Source organism: Eumetopias jubatus, unplaced genomic scaffold (genome assembly GCF_037043125.1).
Source record: "Eumetopias jubatus isolate StellerSeaLion01/CBP00866 unplaced genomic scaffold, mEumJub1_p1.0 scaffold_3, whole genome shotgun sequence".
In the NCBI taxonomy this organism is placed as follows: domain Eukaryota; kingdom Metazoa; phylum Chordata; class Mammalia; order Carnivora; family Otariidae; genus Eumetopias; species Eumetopias jubatus.
In genome coordinates this window covers 31130696-31154891 of record NW_028274809.1, presented here as the reverse complement: position 1 = coordinate 31154891, position 24196 = coordinate 31130696, and the positions used below count along the sequence as shown (strand labels likewise).

The window sequence follows — 24196 nt, the reverse complement described above, 5'->3', positions numbered from 1 at the left end:
TAGAGCCAATGCACGGTATATTGGCTCTAATCCTGTAATTTATCATATTACACTCCCCTCCTTAAATATCAGCCTTATCTTGCCTTATTTCTAATTTTGTACCATGGCAAAATGGGTCCTTCTCTCGAAGGTTTCCAAACGTACACTTGGTCATATTCAAAGCAATGGCAACTGGTGTGTAAACCGCTATCATCAATTTAATGGGTATATTCAGGTATGTATAGTGTGTACACACACACACTCACACACATATATATGAACATTTGTTACATTCATTTGTAGAAAGTGGCTTTTTTATTTCTTTTATCAGCCTTCATTATATGTAAACATTTATACCAAAAATTTCACTTTATTTAGACTGATCCTTACCTGATGTTATTGCATCAAAGGGCATTGCCACCTTGCTTTCTTTAAAGTGGGAATGGGGATCATTGTTTCCCAAGAATCTCAAAAAATTTGAGTTATTGTATTTAATTTGTCAATTAGTGCCTAGTTTGGTAAAGTAAGACAATAAAGTGGGTTAACCAGTGTGTGCCTCAGTTGGGTAGATTCCCATAGTCTCCCTTGAGCAGAACTCTTTAAATGCAGTGCTACCTAAGTTTTAATGAGGAATATTCATGTTGGTCCTAAACCACCTCCCCAAATGGCTTTCATTGTAACACAGGGCATCTGTTTGGGTTAACTCTTCGCTTTCCTTTTATTTCATGGTATGTAGCACTCTACTGAAACACAAAGCTAACCTAAAACACAAGCAGCGTAAGAGAGGGAGTGAATCTGCCCCAAAAGGGAACGTTTGGATGTTCCTGGAGTCCATATCAGCAGTCCATATGAGCAGAGTCCATATCTGTGCCCCAGGCTGGCCACCATGTCAGCCAAAGTTTTTGTGGCTCTGAGAAAAGGCAACATGAAGAAACCACAGTTCGGGTCCTCACTTTGCCACTGACCAGCTGTGTGACCTTGGAATAGCAGCTTCCTCTTTGGGCCTCAGTGTCTCACCTACAAGATGAGGAGTTAGAGGTGACCTTCAATGCCTCCCGGCTCTTAAATTCTTGGAGTCTCTGAAGGCCATGAGTCTTTCTGACATTAAAACCACATCATCACAAGAGATCAAAGGATGTGAAACTAAGTGCAAATAAAGGTTGAATAACACATTTAAAGGCAAGTGCTTCCAAAACATCAAGGCTCAGGGGGAAGCTCATGTTCACAGTAGCCTCTCAGAATTCTTCTTTAAAATGGGCCAAAACAATCCAAGCGATGCTGTTATGGAAGGCCAGTGTCCGTAGCCCCGTGGTGCAAGGAGTTTTGCTCACAACGGGCGTATTTTGTCATCACTCCCTACCCCATCTAATATACTCCATATATGCCAGTGGTTTTATCTATTGAAAATATAAGCCAGACACCAAGGAAGAAGCCAAACAAACAAACAAAAAAGCTTTGTAAAGAGTAGATTTGAATTTCTTGAGAAACTTTCATGAAACCTTGTATAATTTCTTCACTGAAGAGTGTCTCAGGCCCTCTCTAACCTACAGAAATAAAGAAAGGATTTAGCAGCTCACCTTGATCAAGCTCTCATTGTGTTCTAGGCATTACTGTTAGCACATACCATATCTTCATTTCCCTACAACAACTTTATACATCCTAATACTATCTCTTGTGGGGACTAGTGCACTGAGGCCACGTGCCCTGGCGCAGGGCTCTCTAGCCCAGGCTCCTAACCATCACGGCACATTACCCTTAGCTCCACTCATGCTGAGCATAGCAGAAGGGATAAACTTGTTGGAGTCACTATGTTGTATACTTGAAACTAATGTAACATCGTGTGTCAACCTTACCACACTAAAAATAAATAAATAATATTTGTTAAAAAAAAAAAGGGAAAAAACTTGAAAATAAATAGAGAAGGGCTCTTAGTCCCAGGTCTACCGAGACCCTGACAAAAACAGAGAAAGAAAGAGACTGGAAAAAATCGTATAGATGACTCGAAAAGCAAAAATTTATGGTCATTTGGGAAGCAAAAGCGGGTCTATTTATTTACCTGCTTAGTTGTTTCCTAAATGCTTCTACTGGCATTTACTCTGTGCCAGAATCTGTTCTCCCGACTTTACAAATCTTTTTATTTTTACTTTACAAACTCATTGTATCTCTTAAGAACCCCGTGAAGTAAGGAGTGGAGTTAGACCCATTTTACGCATCAGGAAATTGAAGCACAGAGAGGTTAAGTGCTGTGCGTAGGCCCCACAGCTAGTCAGGGGCAGAGCCAGGATTTAGAACTAAGCAGCGCTGCTTTGGCATTTGGGCCCTTGAGCTCTGTGCTCTGCTGCCTGATGCGGGTACTTCCGGAAGCCCCCCACCATATTGCAATAATGGGGGTTCATTTATTCACTCAGCAGTATTATTGCTGCATTTTAATTTTAATATTGCTGCAAGGCAGTATTGAATGTGCATAACTAATGAGTTTCAAGAAAAGATGAAACTTATTTCGGTATATTTGGTTAAGAAATTGAGATCCCCTGTACATTTTTGAAGGATTCTCATTCATAATGGTTCATTTTTTTTTATTGTTGTTTTACTGTTTACAGTGTCAAATCCCAACTGTTTGAAAACCTCAACCTCAGTACTTTCAGATTTATCGGACACTTGATTTGAGTTTCACTGTATTTAAGACTAAAGTTATGCTGAAATGAGCTACCGTGTTAACTTTCTCAATATATGAGAATACGAGGGGAGAAAGCAGCTGTAATTTAACTTACAAAATTTATAAATATGATTTATTTCTAGACCAGGAAATAAAGCATTGTCTGTAATTCCCTTGTATAATCCCCTCCATCCTCAAGCCAAATAAATAAAATATTTAGCAGAAACAGAATTCTTTGAGATTGACTACAAGTACTGGGAAGCCCATAAGGGCATTTAACATATCTGGTGTCTGAAACTGTGCTTTTCTTGTTCTTTCCTTGTTGTGTTATTAATGAGTAGACTGTGTGCTCAGTATGAACGTTAGTTTTAGGAAATAGGCCTAAATAAAGTCGGAGACCAAACCACTGCAGCCAGCAGTCTTTCAGCAGGATGGTCTTCTCTAAAGTACACAAGCCTTTTACTTGTTTCTAAAGGAGGGCCATGCTTAGCCTTCAGAGATCTCTTAACCCTGCTTCTAGGCTCCGTGAATACCTGCCAGCCTCCTCCAGTTCCTTCCAGGCCCGGCTTTCCCATTTGAAGCTATACATTGTACAGCAGGATCCCAGTTAGCAGAAATCAGTGAAGAGGAAAACATGGCATTAGCCAGAGAATATTTTATTTAAATTGTAGAGTGTGATAAAATACATAAAAATAGAGTTGCTACGTCTCATAAAAACCACCCGAGATTCCGGAATCAGTTGAAAATACATGGTTGGGAGCTGGAGAGGATATGAGGTGGGGCTGGGTTCAAAAGGAGAACTGCTTCCTTTACCAAAAGAAAAAAAGAATTTTTTTTTTTTTTATTCTAAATCTAAATACGGCGTATGGCTTCTTTCCACAGCTCTGAGGTGGATTCGGCAGTGTATTTTCCAGATCAGCACATCCACTTCAGATCTGTGACACCGGCCAGGCAGCCCGAATCGATGAATCTGAAAGCCTCCAAGAGCATGGACCTTGGTAAGTGAGGGTGAGTGACATCCAGGTCAGCGCACCAGCCTAAGCCCATCTGTCTTCCTGAATGTCCTCCCTCTGTTTCCTCAGCTCCAACCTAAGGGGGTGAAGTCGGCCCCAGCCTGGGGGAGGGGATATTGGTCTCACACATTTAATTGTGATTACCCCTTTTTCTTTTAAAAGAGAGGTGAATGACATTTTTATAAGGCGGTCCATATTGGTCAGAAAAATATGATCATTCCTTCTGAATGATCTGGATGCCGTCAGCATCAGTGACTCACCTGCCTTTGTATTTGCACTCTCACTTCTATCAGTGACTTTGCCGTTCTCACGAACATACCCGCTGCGGGGCCCGGGAAGATAATAGGGTTAAAGGAATCGTCTTCCGCGGGGTTTCCTATCTCTATGTGCAGTGGACAGGGATGGCAGCGGTAGGGAAGATTTATCTCTTGAAATGCCCATCTTCAGATCCTGTTAACACTGGCGGGGAAAGGGTTCCTTGAGTTTGCCAGATGGAGGCTGTCGAGGTACCCTGGGTCCATGCCTGAAGAACCTCACTGAGGTTCTGAGCTCCGCAGGAAATTTCAGGGTGACTCTTGGCTGCTAGTGCAGAACGAGGGCCCCCTGGAAATGATGTTCTCCAGGTCCCAGGATGTGGGACCCCAGAAGACATTTCAGACACCCAAGCGCATTGCTGTGCTCTCATGGGCTGTTGGAGAGAGAGGAATGTGAGAGAAGGGTGCAAGTGCAAAATAAATCCCCAGCAAACATTCATTGCTGCTGGGTGCTCACAGGCCGTGCTTTGCAAATGTTTTCTCTTGAGATGTATTGCATTTTTCATTAGTTAGCAACAAGAATATAGAATAATCAAAACCATGTGCTCCACAGAACAATCTGATAAATAGTGCTTATCTCTTACTCATTTACAGGAGTTCAGAAAAATGTTCAGTCATGATGAAACAAGAGAAATTGATTCTGTTTTCTACAAATTAACTAGATCACTAGGATACATTTGCTCTGATCACCTATAGCAAGAGAGGGATAGAAAAGCTGAGCCCTGGTCAGAAAAGGGGATTTTCTCCAGCATAAACCTTTGACAAACCAAAGGAATCATGTGTGACAGTGACCAAGGTTATTACTAATAATTTGAGGAGCAATTGATTTTTATAAAGTGCTTGATAAACATCTTTTGTTCTGTCTTCCCAATTACTCTATGAAGAAAACGAGTAGATAAAAATCTCTTTTAATTTGGGGCAAGAATATATTACTATTTTCCTCATTTAATTAAAACAAAAAGTTCCCAAAAACTATCTGCAAAAGAAAAAAAATGGCGCCCATTTTAAGAAAGAAAAACTATTATCAAATCTGTAAAAATAAAGTCTAAGGTGTATCCAGAAACAGTATTTCTGTTTACATTGTTTTGTTTTTGAGAAGTTTTCTATTTTTACATTGAAACGGCCCTTCCAAAATATGTATAGCTAGAAGTCACTCATTGCATTCTGTTGGACTTATACCATAAACGACAATAGTAATGTTTGTTCAGTTTGCCTCATTGGGTAGAGGTCCCGAGCTGTTTTCAGGACACAGGGACCAAAGCTGTGGCTTAAATGCACCATACAGCAGAAGTGGTAAAATATGGTATACAAATATTTTATACACCATCAAAGTTTGGTCTCTTCCAGGAAATGCCAGTTTAAAGCTAACAGTCTTGCAGAGGGCAGCGTTCTAGAGCCATTCTGAACCCCTGTCCCCAAAACAGTTGAGGGAGCTCAATAAACATGTTGATTTTCTTAGCGCATAAGCTCAGACGATACCAGATGGTAAACATTTGGAAGTGTCTTTCCTGTTTGGTTAGGTGAAAAGATTATTGTTAAGTCATTTCATTTTCTATAAGTAGCAGTGGGCAACCTAAGGAATTATTATATTTACCAAAAAGGGTGGTGGCTATGCTTATAAAGATAGCAGGGTCAAGATCCAGTCTTCAAACAGCAAAAAATCAATCATCCAGCCATCCATCCTAAGGTATTTAGGCTGAATATCAAATCAGTGCTTTTGACTATTTTCGGACTTGGAAAACTAGCAGTTTCATATGGTTCAAAACTTAAAAAGATAAAACCTTTTATTTATCTAGTCCTTTATGTTGGATAGTTCTCCTTTCCAAAGTCTACAGGAGTCTTTGAAGGCTAACGGTCCCAATTAGTACCTTTGTTTTTGTTTCATTTTTGTTGCTGAGTCTAGGCTAGCATTTTAACTTGCATATTATGTTCAAATTATTTTAAAGGTGAGTTCCATTTACTTAATTTCACTTATATTTCAAAAAATAGGCAGCTCTTGTGAGAAAAAAGTATTCTTATCCCCAGATAGAAACATGATTTAAAAATAGTTTGCTATGTATACCTACGTAGCACTTTATTTGCTGCACCATCTATGTACATATATCTATATCACATATTGTGCTTCTTTGTAATAGTTGTACAATTTTATGTGAATTAATCTGGATTTACAATTTGCTTTTCCCCTTTTGACTGAATTTAGGATTGAGAGTTTAGGGTATTTTTTGGCTTTGTTTTTGTTTTTTCAGGGGATCCATTTGTATTTCACATTCTATGATTTGCTAATTTATATCCTTTGCCAAAAATGTTTCCATTTCTTAATTCTTTTTGTCTTTAGAATGTTGTTATGGGGTCACCTGGGTGGCTCAGTCAGTTAAGCATCCACCTCTTGGTTTTGGCTCAGGTCATGATCTCATGGATTATGAGATCGAGCCCCATGTCAAGCTCCCCACTCAGTAGGGAGTCGGCTTGAGGATTCTCTTCCTCTGCCCCCCCCGACTCTCGAATACATGCACTCTCTCTCTCTCAAATAAATAATCTTTTTTTAAAAAGAATTTTGTTATGTATGTTGCAAAGAATTTCTTTCAATCCATTATTTGTCATCTTAGTTTGATTATGATATCCTTTACTATGAAGAAATCTTTAGTCTCGTGATAAAAAAATTTCCATTTTTTCCTTTATGACTTCTGGGTTTTATACTTATCACATTATTTTCTTCTAGTACTTTTGAAGGCTTTTTTTTTAATATTTACCAATCTGTAATATATTTATCCGTGGTGTGTAAGGTGGAAAAATGTTTATTCATGACAATAGGCAGATTATTAAGAACATTTATTGATTTTTACATCCTTTCCCCATTAAAGTAGAATACATTAACATTGAATATTAAGTTTCCTTACATACATTGGTCAGTTTCTAGACATATTCTGTTGACGTATTTGTCTCTTCCATGCCAGTGTCACCTTGTTTATATTATCAATATGCTATTACACTCTATTTTGATAACTTACAGGAAAAACTTCCTCTGATTTTTCTTCTTTTGTAAAATCACTTTGGCTCTTCATATACATTTACTCTCCCACATGAACTTTAGATCAGCTCAACAAAATGAATTTAAAGATTAAACAAGAATGCTTCCACTGTGTGTGTGCATTAATTATGACTTCACTGATGGTTCTTGATAGAAGAAATGTTTATATCACGTTACATAAATGTCCTTGTACTCCTACCTTCTTAAAAAAGTTTACTCAGTCAGATTAATCAGATGTTGAATATTATTAAGTGAGTTTTAAGGATCTATACAGAATGACCTTGTGTATTTTGTTCGTTATTAATATAATGAGTTATAGTAATAGATTCCACAGTAGTCAAACTTCGTTCTTTCTGAATGACTTGAAATTTTTCTCTGTACTCAGAAAAGGTAGAAATGAACAGTGCATTATCTGTGTGCTCTAAAAGTAGGTATAAAACTTTGATTACCATTTTACTCAATCTCATTAATTCCTATATATCCATTATAGATTTTTTTTTGAGGCCATTCTGCCTCCGTATTTTGTGAATACTCCTGCTGGCATGCATGTGGCCACCTTTAAGACAGAACAGAAGTTATTAAAATGATGAATAAAAGGAAATTTATTTTTAAATAATTGGATGTAACTATGCTTATGCAAAGGGGTTAGGGTGTCATTTTCTGGGTTTTCCAGAAAATCAATCTTTTCCTAATTGTAGACTTTCCTCTATTTATTTGAATTACCAGAATTACTGTGTTCAGTCTGGATCCCTTTAATTTGCTCATAATTGAGCTTGTGTGGGTGTTGAGTTGGAAGCGCTCAGGAGCTGAATAACACAGCTGCCTCTTTGGCCTTTGGCATAGGGTTTTCCCCCAAAGAGCTGCCCTTTTGGCAGTATGCCAGAGAGTTACAGTCAAAGACTTTTTGATGAGACATAAACATCTTTAATTTCCAAGCCTGGTGTTTTATGACCCCGTTAATATTATTTAAGAATTTAACCTGAATTATTCAAGGGACAGTGCTTCACTATTTTGGCCCATTCCCCTGACCTAATCTATGGGCCCATTGAAAGTTCAGTTTAAAATACTATTTCCCACAAGGTTGTTGTTTTTGTTGGTTGGTGTTTTGGGGTTTTTTTGTTTTGTTTTGTTTTGTTTTGAGTTTTTACTTTTGTTTCAAATTGGCCTTCTCCCATTTCAGAAGGGTGTTCCGTAACACAGGGAGGGCTGAGGACAGTGCAGATGGAAGCCTGGCCAGCTGTCCTGCCTGTTCAATGAGAGGAAATGAGCTTTAAGTGATCCATGAGGCAGGCACACAGAAGTTTAGGAAGTTCCCTGACAATGAAGATTGTTAAATTCCATGTCCCATGGTCTCTTTACAAAGTACATGTGTCTTGGGTGACTCCAAGATCTACAATTCAGCAATCTTATTTTTCTGTTAGTTGCTTGTTCTAAATTTTTTTAAGATAGAAAATGTTTGCAGATGCCCACAGTTGAAGGAAATTGTAAATAAACTGATTTCTAATATCAACAGATAAATATTGGGTCATGTTTTGAATATAACCCTTTCATACATGTCAGACATTCCTCTCAAAGTTAAGTATCTCTAGTATTAGATTAAAGATGGACATGCAAAAAGTTAACTAGCCCTGCTCTACTATTCTAACACTTTATTCTTAAAATTACTTTTTGGGCATGCATGTGCAAGTGTCCACAGGGACTCAGGGCAGGCTCTGTCCCCCACTCCCTCGCAAGGCTAGCTGCCTGGCCTGTATCTGTAGGTGCCCAGGGGTGGGGTGGAGAGTCAAGACTCCCCAAAGCCTCCTCACCCCAAATCCTTGGGGCCTGCGTAACACGGCACCCACTGCCACACAAAAAAATAATTTTTTGTATAGTGGGGTACTTCCGTATGCATTCTTTGCAGTAAGACAAAAATCCTGAATACTAAATACATAGAATCTTTATAAAACTGTTCAGATAATTGTGATGCTGGTTTATCAGTTAATATATATTATGTGTGCCATGTAATATGTTAATATATATCTTAATATAAATATGTATATCCGCGGATCATCGTCATTGTCCATCAATAAGTAACACCTCTGACGATAGTGAGAGCTGAAGGGAGTACTGTTGTGTAAGATATAACTGACTCACCAGAAAAAAGAACAAAAACAAAACTGGGAAAGAAGAATTAATGTTAACACTAACAGAACGTGTCTATTAACTATCTCTAGAAGACAAGGAAGAGTACAAGGACATAGGTGTATGCCCTAAGCTTTAGGAAGTCAAAATTAAGGGATTGTAGATAATGTTTATCATCCATTAAACAAATGTTTATGGAGTGCGTATTGTGTACTTTAAACACTGAAGCCTCAATCAAAAAAGAATGAAATCTTGCCATTTGCAACAACGTGGATGGAACTGGAGGGTAATATGTTAAGTGAATTCAGTCAATCAGAGAAAGACAAATACCATATGATTTCACTCGTGGAATTTAAGGAACAAAACAGATGAACATAGCAGAAGGGAAGGAAAAATAAGACGAAAACAGAGAGGGCGACAAACCATAAGACACTCTTAACTATAGGAAACAAACAGTTGCTGAAGGGAAGGTGGGTGGGGGGGATGGGGTAACTGGGTGATGGGCATTAAGGAAGGCATGTGATGTAACGAGCACTAGGTGTTGTATGCAAGTGATGAATCACCAAACTCTACCTCTGAAACTAATACACTATGTTAATTAAATTGAATTTAAATTCAAAATTAAAAAAACAAACAAACATGGAGGCTTCAGCAGAGAATGAGAGAAAACGGTGTTTGCGGCCTGTACCTAGAAAGGAAAACCCAAGAGTTAAGATTCCCAAGAGGAAGTTGTGGCATGATGATGATACCTTATCGCCAAGAGGAACAAAAGGGAGAGGCATCGGAAGATACCAGCAAGGCTGCTTCAAGAACTTACTGATAACCTTGGCTTTGTAGAGGAGAGGAAGAGAAAAGCAAATGGTTAAAACGAAAGAGGAAAACGAGAGAGAGTAGCAGTCATCTAAAAGAATAAATGCAGGAAGAGCCGAACAGCTGCTTGAAGCTCGCAAAACCTGTAAGAGTCAGACAGCCAGGCTATTTTAAGAGCACGAAAAAGAAAGTGTGTGAGGGGCCCATTGTTTAGAGCACCTAACAGCTGTCAGGTGGAACGCAGAGCCCCCCCCCCCCCCCCCGCCCGGGCCTGTGTTAATTTTACCTTCATGCACACAACAGAGTGATGTTCAATCGGGAAGAGCACGGCTGCCGGCGAATGCAAGGACACCGTTTCTATTCCTGTATGCTGAAAGGATCGTGCTTCTAGAACAACTGTCCCTGATCATTAGAAATTACGAAAAGTAGGCCTCACAGTGGAGAACCGGAAGCAAATTACCAATTTTCACAGAGATGATGAATTCCAGAAACAACGGGTGAAATTACTGATCTCAACACTGATCTGCAAAGAATTTCCATCTTTGTGAAATGAAAAGAAAAAAGGCAAAAAAAGCAACCTCCCTGAGAGGGATCTTCGGAAACAACTGAGGTCTCCTTTTCTTTTTTGATTGCGTTTCTAGACTTAATTCAGGGAAATGTTAGAGTTTACCTTGATCTTTCTAACGTAACGGTATGTCAATTTCTGATTGAAACTTATGGGCCAAATTATACAGGAAAGTAGGAAAAAGCGTTAGAATGCCCTTTCCCAAATTGTGCTAATTAAGGCTCATTGTCATCCTGAAAGGAATGAAATAACTCATAGGACTCTGGACTGGGAGCTTCTCGTTGCATTCTGAACAGAATCTGATGAAGAGTGGAGGTGTGTGACTTGAAGTTACAAAAGGCATTCTTACCAAAGTTTCAGTGGATGTTGCCCCAGAGAACTGGGTAATATGTTAGATTGACAGAACTAGCATTCAGGTGATTTCTCCAGAACTGAAGAAGGCAGAATTTAACAAAGAATGACTCCTCCATCTACCAGGCCTTTGTTGGCTACTCACTATATCCCAGGACATGTCCTCGGTGAAGAAGACCAAAGTTCCTCTCCTGTGGGGTTTACATTCATGTTGGGTAAATTGATGATAGAGTTTTACCCAAGTAAAGATATCATAAAATTTCAGATAGAGGTGATTTCTCTGAAGCCAAATTCATGTCGAGATGAAGACTGGGGAGAGGTGAAGCTATTTTAGATAGGTTGGTGAAACATAAAGGTAATGTCCTGAAGTCAGGTTCAAAGAAATCAGTTGTCCAAGTACAGGATTTAGGAGACCTGGTGTAATAACGGTGAGTGAGGATGCCCTGGTTTTTAGCTGCTTGCCCGATATGGCCAACCCCAAAGGTAGTTCTGTGTTGCCAGAGGAAGGAAGACGACAATTTCACTGGACTCTGGGCTCATCATAACACATCGATAGCACTGTATTTAATTCTGGATATGGTATTTTAATAGAGATAAAAACAGGGTAGAATGCATCCAGATGACAGGCCTAGAAACCATGTCTGATAAAAAGCAGTTGAAAGAAAGATATCTTGCCTGGAAGAGAGACAGCTTAGGAAACCTATGAGAGCCCTCCCCAGATATTTTCATGGCTACTACTGAAAAACTCAAATCTGGGGGCGCCTGGGTGGCTCAGGTCATGATCTCAGGGTCCTGGGATTGGGCTCCAAGTCGGGCTCTCCCTCTGCTCTTCCCCCCACTCATGTGCACACGCTCGCTCTCTTTTTCTCTCTCTCAAATAAATAAAATCTTTGTTTAAAAAAAGAAACTCAAATCTGTTTACAATTGAATCTGCCCCTCAGGTATATCAGGTGATGATAGCCACACCAGCAGATATACCACATTTACAAGCTTTGAAATCTATGAAGATGATAATGCAAAACGGAATCCTGGTTTGTAGCATATTTGGTATGCAAGGAAAAAGTAGAAATATAAATTCAAAATTCACCAGAATTGCGGGAAAGGGACCATAGTTTATTTTTCAGTGTTGGATAAGGGATATAAGTTCTTTTCATTTTTCCTTAGTGCATCTTAACATGCTTATATAGTTAACCACACAGGTTTATAAATGAAGTGGATGGCTAGATGAACACAAGTTAAGTGAATTTACAGAAATTATATGTCAAGACTCAGGCTGAATTGTAGAGAGATGTCGCTGGTGAGAAAAGAAGAACAACTAAGGAAAACTTCGAGTAACTGACTTTACATACAGTTGACAGCACTGCCATCCAAAACCAGCCTCTTTCAAAACATCAAGAAAACCAACATTTGGGTCAACTAAAACTTAGCCCACATTTTAGGTAATTGCTGCATTTAAGAATGAAAATGTACCAAAGTCTAGTATTACTATCAACCGAATCATAGAGACATAGATCACTTCTCTATCCCTGTAATACAACTAGATCATGATATTACATAAAGCAGAATAAGGCAGATTCCATGTAAAATTAATCAGAATAACTAGTTGGGTTGGAAGCCAACGCATAAAAATTCTTCTCTGTGAAGAATATGCTTCTCTCCTTATAAGTCTATATATGCGCTTTCTTCCTGCTTTATTTCTTTGCAGTCCCTACAAAAATATATTTTCAAAAAGTATGCTCAAGAATCATTTGACATTGTGTTCATTATTACTGTTAATTGGAAAACAATGCCTTTTGTGTAGCAAGTGTACTTTTATACTACAGGAATACCTCATTTTATTGCCCTTTGCCCATACTGTGTTTTTGACAAATTGAAGGTTTGTGGCCACCCTCAGTTGAACAAGTCTGTCAGCACCATTTTACCAATAGCATTTGCTCACTTCATGTCTCTGTGTTACATTTTGGTAATTCTTGCAATATTTCAGGTTTTTTCATTATTTAATGTCTGTTATGGTGATCTGTGATCAAGCGATTACAATTTGCTGAAAGCTCAAATGATGGGTAGTGTATTTAGCAATGAAGCATTTTTAAATTAAGGGATGTACCTTTTAGACATAATGCTGTCACACACTTAATAGACTCTAGTGTAAACACAACTTTTTGGGCACTGGGAAACTAAAACATTCTTTTAACATGCTTTATATTCACTTTATTATGGTGGTCTAGAACTGAGCATCAATCTCTCTGACGTAGGCCTGTTCTTGATGTGTCTTAGACTTGTCTGGAAGCTGTGTGTAGCACATCCCAGGCCACCACTCTCATACACTCTCCAACAAGCAAGTGTTCACAAATAACTTGAACACAGATGCTCTCATTTACCATTGTAGAACGAATGACTAAGAGCCCAACTCTCTCATATGCCCCCATCCAGAAAACAAAGAATCTTCAAAGCAAGGAGTGTCTTTCTTAATATAAAAATACATAACCTGAAGCCTAGGACATATGGCATTCAGTGCTACTTAGTAATAGTATCAGTCACAGAGAGGGTAATGTTAGTGGGGCATTACAAGCAAGCCTATACATCTCCTACACGTTCTTCTTGTCATTGTTGATTGACTTGACCTGTTGATGTAAGTAAATTCTCCTCAAGTAAACACTGTGAAAATCTGGGGGAAAGGTGGCCTATGGATTTCGTGTGTAGATCCTTAATTCAATCACTAGATCACAAATGGTCTCAGCTGTTGCCATATAGTTTTACACAACACTCATATCTTCTTAAACGGGGACATTGCTTGGTGGAAGATGAAGATAATTTAAAAAAATCAGTGTCTGGAAGAGAAACCCAAAGCTCTATTTTCCCACAAGAGATATAAAGAAAACTATAAAGTTTAGAAATGCTTGTAATTGAAACTTAACTAATGATATTATGCCAATAACCCGTGCAGATCTTTATTAAATTAGCCTCTATCTAGAGCATTATTTGTGTTTTGATGAGAAATCTTCATCGATGGAGAAACTGTCTTGTCCTTTAGAATTGAGATGTTCCAGGCCCCTCTTAAAACTTGCATTAGCCCATGAAGTGCTTTCTTCTTTACATTTTGTACCCAGGTGAACCTCTACATCTCAGACACATACAAGCATTTTAAACAAAGCTAAAGATGAACTTTTTTTCTCACTTGCCTTTGTTTTCTAAACCATTGTTCATATTTAAATGAAATTCTGCATTCCTTTTTAAAGAACTTTTGTACGAATATAAGAACATCTTCATAAAAATATGAAGCAAAGAACACTATTCAAAGAATGGAACAAAACACTTATATTTTCCTTACAAATATGAACCAAATCCATTTTAGTTGTTTTAAAGTGAGAGTTTCATTAGCTGAAAATCCTATATATAAATATACAATTAAATATAATGTAACAGCATATTACACAAAATATATAAGTGTATGTTAGATGAGGTTTGGCAGTTTCATAATTATCTCTTCTGAAGGGTATTCAGAATGATAAATATTTGTAATTGACAATACTTGCTGTGGAGATTAGAACTACTGTAGGGAGGTATAACTCTCATTTTTAGGTACAGTTGCAGTTTTTAGAAAGCAAAGCATTTTTACTCCTGTGTATTTTTATTCTCATATACACATATTCATATTTTTATATTCTAATTTTTCCCAAAAGTTATTGTACTAAACATACTAAACATGAGCTTTTAAATTTATGGCCTTTTAGAGCAAGCTAGCTTGAATTTTCTTTTTTTTTTTTTAAGATTTTACTTATTTATTTATTTGAGAGAGAGAAAGAGAGCAAGACAGAGAGAGCATGAGCAGTGAGGAGAGGGAGAAACAGTCTCCTTGCTGAGCATGGAGCCTGATGTGAGACTCCATCCCAGGACCCTGGGATCAAGACCTGAGCCGAAGGCAGAATGTTAACCAACTGAGCCACCCAGGTGCCCCTAGCTTGAATATTATTCTCTATGTCTTTGCTTCTATAATATTTTTTAATTGTAAAGTTTGCTCTTGAATAAATGTAATTGATTTATCTGCCTAATATATTATTTGGCCATAAGAGTCATTTCCAATTCTTTGCTCTTAGAAATAGCAATGAATTGAGCCTGAAAGTGCATAAACTTTTATAAACAATCATGATTATTTTCTCATAAATTTCGATAAGTATAATTTCTTGGCCAAATATTATATAAAGATTTAAGGCTTTTGATGTGTATGACCACTTGCCCTCCAGAAAAGCAATTTTGTTCTTATCAGTAGTATATGGAAGAATCTGGGAGTCATTTTTTTTTTTTTTATTTTCACCAATTTTATAGGCTTAAAGGGGGCATTTTAATTTTATGTTTAAAATTACTTCTGTGGCTAAACATTTTTCATATATTTTTTGACTGTGTATTTTCTATTGTGAACCATCTGAGCATTTCCTCTGTAAGGCCAAACATTTCTAAATTAAATATCACTTTTTGAAAGTAAAATGTTATTCTACATTAAAGGTCAAATCTCAACTCTTGCTCATAGGGGAAAATAGATATTTTGCTTTTAATTTCCTAAAGCTAAGTATGTTATCCACTCCGAAGTACATATTAATACATCTGTGAATTTCATTAAATGTTTAGAAAAATATCTAGCTAAACATGAATCAGGGGCAAAGGCAGAGCTCAGACTTACTTATAAAAACTGCTTAATCCAGGGTAAGTCAGTCTTTTAAAAATATATATATATATATATGTATATTATTATATATTTATACATTTATTTATATATGTTTTTACCTGTTCATTGGAACACTAAAGCTATTATACTTTATATACAGTGGTTCTGGCTGATTTACAATATATTAGTATAAAGCCTAGCATCACCAGAAAAACCTCCTCTGTTTTTTATAAGACTAAAAATTTGTTAAACACTTGGAAAAATATTTTCAGTCTCTTCTAAAATTCATCTGTCCATCTATTCCTTCCTTCCTTCATTAAATATTTATTGAGTGCTTTCTCTGTGCCAGGTAATGTTCTAAATGGAGACATATCAGTGATGACAGTAATAGATTATTTCTGTAGGTTACGTCTAGTGGAAATAGTCCTATGAACAAAGTTTGAAAGATTAGGGATGTATATGGTACTAATAAAACAAGTGAATAAAGATACAGGAAAGGAAATAAAATTTAACCAAGGCGTGAAAGACCTATACTCTGAAATCTATAAGACATTAATGAAAGAAATTAAAGATGACACAAATGGAAAGATATACAATGCTCATGGATTAGAAGAATTAATATTGTTAAAATGTCCATACCACCCAAAGCAATCTACATATTCAGGGCAATCCTTATCAAAATTCCAGTTGCATTTTTCACAGGACTAGAACAAATAATCCTAAAGTTTGTGTGGAAGATTCCAAGGTGCCAAAGCAATATTGAGGAAAAAAGAACAAAACTAGGAATATCACAATCCCAGGTTTCAAGATAATACTACAAAGCTGTAGTAATCAAAACAGTATGGTACTGGCACAAAAAGACACATAGATCAATGAAACAGGATGGAGAGCCCAGAAATAAACCCAAGCTTCCATAGTCAATTAATTTATGACAGAGGAAGAGAGAATATACAATGGGGAAAGGACAGTCTCTTCAATAAATGGTGCTGGGAAAACTGGACCTCTTACACCATACACAAAAATAAAACTTAAAATTGACGAGTGACCTAAATGTGAGACCTAAAACTATAAAACTCCTAAATGAAAACATAGGCACTGATCTCTTGGACATCGACCTTAGCGACATATTTATGGTTATGTCTCCTCAGGCAAGGAAAACAAAAGAAAAAATAAACTATTGGGACGGCACTAAAGTAAAAAACTTTTGCACGGCAAAGTAAACCATCAACAAAACAAAAAGGCATCCTATTGAAAGGCAGAAGATATTTGCAAATGGCAGGGCCAATAAGAGGCTAATCTCTAAAACATATAAAGAACTTATACAACTCAATACCAAAAAAACAAATCAATTAAAAAATGGGCAGAGGACTGGAATAGTCATTTTCCCAAAGAAGACTCACAGATGGCCAACAGACACATGAATGAATGCTCAACGTCACTCATCATCAGGGAAATGCAAATCAAAACCACAATGAGATATCACCTCACACCTGTCAGAATGGCTACTGTCAAAAAGACAAGAAATAACAAATGTTGGCAAGGGTGTAGAGAAAAAGGAACCCTCATGCTGTGTTAGTAGAATGTAAATTGGTGCTACCACTATGGGAAACAGTATGGAATTTCAACAAAATTATAAAGAGGGAGCTACCATATGATCTGGTAATTACATTATTGGGTATTTACCCAAAGAAAATGAAAATACAAATTTTAAAACATATATATGCATCTTTATATTTATTGCAGCATTATTTACCATAGCCAAGATATGGAAACACCCTGAGTATCGATAGGTGAATAAAGAAGATGTGATATCTATATAGTTATAAGTAGAATATTACTCAGCCACAAAAAGAAAAAGTGAGATGTTGCCATTTGCGACAACATGGATGGACCTAGAGGGTATTATGCTAAGCGAAATAAGTCAGACAAAGAAAGACAAATACCATGATTTAACTTATATGTGGAATGTAAGAAAATGAACAAAACAACCAGACTCATAAATACAGAAAATGAACTGGCAGTTGCCAGAGGAAAGAAGGCTGGGAGTATTTGTGAAATAGGTGAAGGGGATTAAGAGGTACAAATATCCAGATATTAAAAACACACTGGCCGAGGCTATTTAGTATAATAAGCATAAACTACAAATTGTGGAGAGAGGAAACATGAGTAGAAAGGCTAATATTTCAGTACCCACTTGGTTTCCAGTGTTCATAAGGAAAGGTTACTTACTAGGAACTCTATTCAATGAAAGTATTAAAATTAGAGTGAAAATTAAAACAGAGATCAAGTTGGAAATTGGCTAATCAAGAGTGATGGTTTCAGGTGAGCCGGGAATAGCTGATCTACCCTCTGCTGATCCAGAAACTAACTGGCATAATCCCCAAGCCCTTCAGGATTGTCTTGAAAAAAGCCCGAGAACGTGTAAATACGGTTCCAGCTGAAATTCCTTAAAAGTAAAACAAGGGTATACTAAGGAGTAGGAAAACATTTAGTGCATTTTTTTAAATTTGAGGGAAAAAATGATCGTAGCATCCAAACTGAGTGCAAACTAGGTTACATCAGAGATTTCCTATTTCCAGACTTAATAAATCAATAGATGCCAGGTAAATAATCTCAGTGCTTTCTCTGTACCCAGGAAGGTGAACAGAAAATCACAAGTGGACAAGTCCTCTAGCTGTAGGCTAGTAATGAAGCCTTATCAAAGAATGAAGAAAGCGTTTGTTAATATAAAAGTAGATGAGCATGAAATATAATTGAAAATAGATGACATGTCTTAGCAGTGATTTGATTGATATAGGAAAGAATGGTCAAGTAAGTTTGGAAAAGGCCAAGTTAAACAGGTTTCTTAAATACAGGATTGCTCACAATCTTTAACATGTTTTATGTATATTGTTGGGTTTTAAGAGTCTCCATGGGTCTTCAAGATATATGCAGCGTTTCCCAAACTCATTTGATCACAGAAACCTTGAGTACAGACAATCTCCATAGGACGAGTCCTCTGGGGAGTGTCCTGGGCACAGAGAAGTTGTGTCTGTGAGGTTTAAAGGTGACGTGCAGCAGCCAGAGTAGGAGGAGGGGAGGGTCACCAACCAGCTGGGACATGTGGAGCGATGCTGGGAGGCAGGGTGCAAAGTGAGGGAGAATCTCCAGGACAGAGAAGTGTCCACAGCCGCTAAATAGGTAGGAATTGACTGCAGAGCCACATGAGAGAACAGACTGTGCTGTAACAAGACAGGAATGGACCTCTGATGGCAGAATGTGCCTGCCTGCATGCAGTATGCAGTAAGCAGTAAGCACATGACTCACAGAGTAACCTCGGATACAGTACTGAACGATCGGTGGCTAGAAACCACGGACTTTGCTTTACACGTGGCAAACAGATTAAACACTTCAATCCCAGAATCCAAGATGATGGCTGTTAATCTAGAATAGGAAAAAGAGGGGAGGCATTAACAGGAACTCTAATAGTAGTAACGACTATTTTTTGAGCACTGACGGTATACCGGGCATGGGTTTTTGCACTGCCATTCTATTGCCGTTTTATAGATGATGTTCGTGGGACTTAAAGAAATTGGCTTGTGTAAGGTGTCATGGCTACTAAGTGGTGGAGCCAGGATTTGAACTCAGGTAATTTAACTTTGATGCTTTTCTGTTTTCAAGGGAGGCTTATTAATTTCCCGGTCTTCCCTCTAAAAATAGAAGACACATCCTCCTCTCCTCCTTAAATTCTGTCTTTCATTCGGGACCTGCTCAAGTCTTGCCTGTTCCAGGGGGCTGTCATTTTTTTCAAGCTCTTTCTCTGAATTCCTAAAGCAGTTACCACTGGGGTGACTATTTTTAGCACAGAATTGCACACACTTTTGGGTATGTGCTGAGAGAGAATTTTTTCCCCACTCTAATCAGATGGCAAGCCCCTCCGAGGCCTTGCTTCTTACTTCTTTAGCACCCCACTCACTGCTTAGGACGCGCAGGTGCCGAACAAATCCAGGATGGATGGTATGGACAGATAGTGTCCGAACAATCTGGCTGCAATCTCAGAAACCCATTGATCTCAGTGATTAATTTGGCCGATCTTACTAAGTAGGCGGGGCCCCCTTTTTTTTACATCAAAAGTTCGAATAGTTGAATAAGAGTGCAAACAAATAATTAAAGGATAAATGAATGAAAGTGCAAATAAATGGTTTGGATGGCAACATAGAATAGGGGTAAAGCTATTTCAGGAGGGTGCCAAATACTCTACACTCAGTCACTCGCCCAGACGGGTTTTGTTCATTTGAAAGTGTTTGCAGAAGGTTCATAAAAATGAACAGATTTAAGGAGAGAGTCAAACTCAGGAAATGTAGAAGGGCCAAGGGCTTTAACTTCATTCCATAGAAAAGAGTGAAAGCAGTTGTTCAAAACTTGAAGAAAAGGGCTATGTGCTTTATTTCCTAATTGGAGGAATCTATGAATAAATTAGGCAATCACTTGACATAATTGATTTAGATCATGTGAATTCACTTGCACTGCCAGAGAGGGTTAATTAGATCAGATTGTTTGAGGCTCTTTTTCATCTTCTACCACTGACATTCTTTTCCCTTTGTATTGGTCTTTATCTTCCTTTTGTTGTTGTTTTTTAAAATTTTATCTCAAGAAGTATATATATTTTAGTTATATTTAATTTTAATTTATAAAAAGTTTTTCCTTTTGTTTATAGAATTAGAAAAAGTTGAAGATAAATATTTTTGCAACACATCTGTATGTTTATTTATTAATCCCATTTTCATTTTCCATAAATCTTTGTGCAGAGGAATAGTGTAGTTTGCGCACAAACCTAGTGCCACGGGAATTATATTCAAAACATGCTTGAACTGCTTGCTTTTACCTGCAGCAACATGAAATTGAATTACATTACTATAGAGCAATTGGATTGCATGTGAGTTGTGACAAATGTCGTATAAGCTGAATATTCAGAGATTTTGCTCACCTTGGGTCACAAAGTATTAGTTGTCATGGCAAATATACTGAAGTGATACCAAAAAATGGTTACTCAAAGAACACGACTCAAAATAAATTGAAAATGTCGTACGTAGTTTAAATACCTGGTACAGACTCACCCATTACAGCATCATAATTTTTGCACATTTTTATCCACAAAGCAATTTTTGTATTTAGGTTTAATCAAAAAATTTATTAATACAAGTGCAATCTACTATAGCTTAGTATGCTAAGACAAATGAGGAACGTTAAAAAGCCCTATATTCATGTTACCTGATTTGTATAATGTCCAACATAGCTACTTGTTATGGATAGATGTGTAAGTTAACTCTTAAATGGGCCAAATTAACTCACCCCTTAAATATATAATCTGTATTCCTTGATAAAAAATACTTAAAGTGCTTATCCATGACCAAGCCATATTTTAGAGAAGTTGTTATATTGAAAATGAGGTCACAAGGTCATCAAGGGCAAGAATTTCTAAAGACAGCTCAGTGTAATCATCCACCCCACTGGAAAAAACTGGTTATATGTTTCATCATTAATGGATTGGGAATATCTGTAAAAGAAGGTGATAATTTTGAACAGGTGTTCAATATATCATTACCGTGTACTTTTCTAAGCATGTTTTAGAAGTTCATTTTGAAGATAAAATGCTGGTATATAAGAGGAGTACCTAAAGAAGCCTATTTGAGTGAAAAGAGAGTATTTTTTTCTTAAGTTGGAAAAGACATTAGCTATGGATAATATAGGTAAAACTAAGAGATGATCCTACAAGTTCACTTTGGATTACATTGTTCCTTTTTAAATCCACTTCCTGAAATGTTAATTAATTTAGAACTTCCACATTCTTAAAATAGGATTAAGAGACACTAATAATCACTCCCTATTATCCACATGTTCTTTGTTGTTCACGAGAATAAAGGAATAATTATAAAATACTTGACAAAGAATACCTTTAATATATGAAGAGCTCTTAGTAGTTATTAGAAAATATTTCAATACAAAATTAGAAAAATATATGCTCAGTTCACCAAGAGAAGAAATTCAGTTGGCTAAGGTATATGAAATATATTCGACCTCACAAGTCAGTACAACAATTGAGATATTATATTGGCAAACACTGGCAGATGCTGAAACACACGTCTCAGTATCACAGTATGTGTTTGTTGGATATTTAAATTAATGCTACTTTACTGCAAGGCAATGTAATAATTGTATAAGGCACCACCATAGGGAATCTTAGCACTATTTTTATCTTTTATCCAGTAATTCCATTTTGAGGAATTATCCTACAAAAAAAAAATTAAAGATTTAATTAAGATTTAAATTTAAGGATTTTTCACTATAGTGAACTTAATTTCCCAGCAATTAGAGGGTTTGTGAAATTATAGGCTATTGATCTAATAGATAAAATTGACTATTATGCAACCGATAAAAATTTTAAGACTATTTAATGACATGAAAAATCTTAACGATAAAGTATCCGTTGAGAAGAGTATTCAGATATGTTACTGCATAAGTGTATGTATAGATATGCATATATAAGTGATGTAAAGGAAATACATCCATTTATAAATGATGGAAGGAAATTCAGCGAAATGTTAGCATCAGTTTTTCTCTTAGTGGTAGTTGCAAGGATTATTTTTATCTTTATATATTCCTGTACTTTTTAAATCTTCTAACACAAATATGTATTACATTTACAATTCGAATAAAATCAATTGGCAGAAGTAAAATAATTTTAAAGTAGGATCAAAAATCAGGTAATTCTGTTCATGGTAGAAAGAATTGTGGATATTTAACTCTGAAAAGGAAAAGGAGTGTAGAATGTATTGGCTGATCTCCTGTCATTGAGGACTATCACCTAGACGACAGGATAAGAATATTTATGGGCAGAATGATAATGTGTGTTAACAGATTTCAGGTCAGTACAGAAAGTAACTCTTTACCAGTTGAAATGGTATTAAACAAGAGCACATTCCCCTGCAATGCTCACTATACCAACAGTGGTATAAGAAACAGGAGTTTGTTGGTCATGTATAACATGAAATCCAAATAGGGCCAATTCAGTGGCTCAGTGTAGCCATCAAAGACCTATGCTCCTTTCTTTTTCCCCTCTGACATTCTTGATTTTCTGGCTCTTGTCCTCATATTTGTTATGTCAGTGTCCAGTTCTGTGTCTTCAACAATCACGTCCATGTTCCAGGCAAAAAGAAAAAAAGGTGGGGCAGAGCAGAGAATAATGCCCCACGTATGCCAACATTCTTCCCTCTATATCAGGAAATCCAACATTGTATAAGGAGTGCTGCCCAGCAAACTTCCATCATCTCTTTGACCAGGAGACTGAGGTTGTTGGTGGCACTGGGCCAGCCAGCCATAGTGTGTGCCACGGCTTCCCTATGAGGTGGTGAGCTTCTGGTCACTCTAGTATATAGAAGGACAAAGAGAGCCTTGTATGTGTTGGGCAGAATTTCTGAGTTCTTTCAGATGCTCATCTGTAGAGACTATTATTCCAATCCCATTTTGATAGAAATGTATAATCCATAGAAAAGCAGTAAGAAAGCAAAGACCTGATTCCCCATCCATGGTCAAAGTCAAGCTTGACTAATTGTATTTAGGTTGGAGCAGGGCAGAAAGAGTTGTTAAGGACAGTGATGATGCCATTTCAAACCAGAGAATTCATGAAGGCACAACATTTAGGAAGGGGATAACCCAGATGGAACAAAAACAAAATATTTTTTTTCTTCTTAATAACCTAAAGCAGTAGTTTTAAATTTATATTTTCACATCCTGAGTTATTGAAACAATTTCTGTGGTTGAAGCAGGCAAGGATTTTTTTTTTCCCTGTTAGTTGCTAAAGGCGCAGGGTTTAGAGCCTATGAGATTTACCAGAACCTACCAAAAATATCCAAGACATGAAAAAATTATTGGCTCTGAAGCATGAAAATAAAGCCAGAAATTTGAAATTAATAAATGTTTGAATATCCCTAAAATGTAACCCCATGCTGATTTACTAATTATTACATTTATAATTCATAAAAAAATCATTGCATTTGAAAACAGTTATTTTGGGATTTTTATTCCAATTCACAAGAATTTCTAGGTATTCACAAAGATTGCTAAAAAACATCAGTCAATATCTATTAAATGAGTAATTCATACCCAAATAATTTTAAATGAAGTTCCAAATTTCTTTTAAAATTTTACAGCAAGAAAGTTTATTTTAAGAATCAGGGTGCAGGGGGAGGAGAGAAAGTTGTTAGGTTGGGATGCTGCACTTTCCCTTCTTTCATCCACAGTCTGTGAGGCCTCCAAAGAAACCCCTGGTCTAAGGAAAAGAGATTAAAAAATTGCTGCCTATGAAGTCACTTTGGACTCTGGGTCTGTCAGCTTTCTGTTTTTCCTATTAGTGTTTTCCATTAGCTCAACCTTGTTCCAGATTCTTAATATACCTCAACACCTTCCCAAAAGATAGTGGGTATTTAATATGTATGTGTAATCATCTGTTCTGCAAAAAAGGAGCCCGATTTAAGTGAGCTTATCTAAGAGATCAGTATAAAATACCAGATCAGTTCACTAGAGTGTGTGCAGACCTTCGTGCCTCCCATTTAAGGGAATGGGTGTGTTCTCTGGGTTGGAGAGACAGCACATAAACCTCCAAAGTTAATATCCTCTAATAAACAATGAATCTGGATGACAACTTTTCAAAATCCATT

The 24196-nt window shown here is 37.0% G+C and overlaps 1 protein-coding gene across 2 annotated transcripts in view; it reads left to right on the top strand.

Moving 5' to 3' along the window:
• PARD3B (par-3 family cell polarity regulator beta) overlaps positions 1 to 24196 on the top strand; it is a 1008697-nt gene that overhangs the window by 627932 nt on the left and 356569 nt on the right. For both annotated transcript variants that reach the window (XM_028112243.2, XM_088021577.1), the window contains exon 15: positions 3518 to 3633. In XM_028112243.2, coding sequence (XP_027968044.2) covers positions 3518 to 3633 — 116 coding nt within the window. The remainder of the gene's footprint in view (positions 1 to 3517; positions 3634 to 24196) is intronic.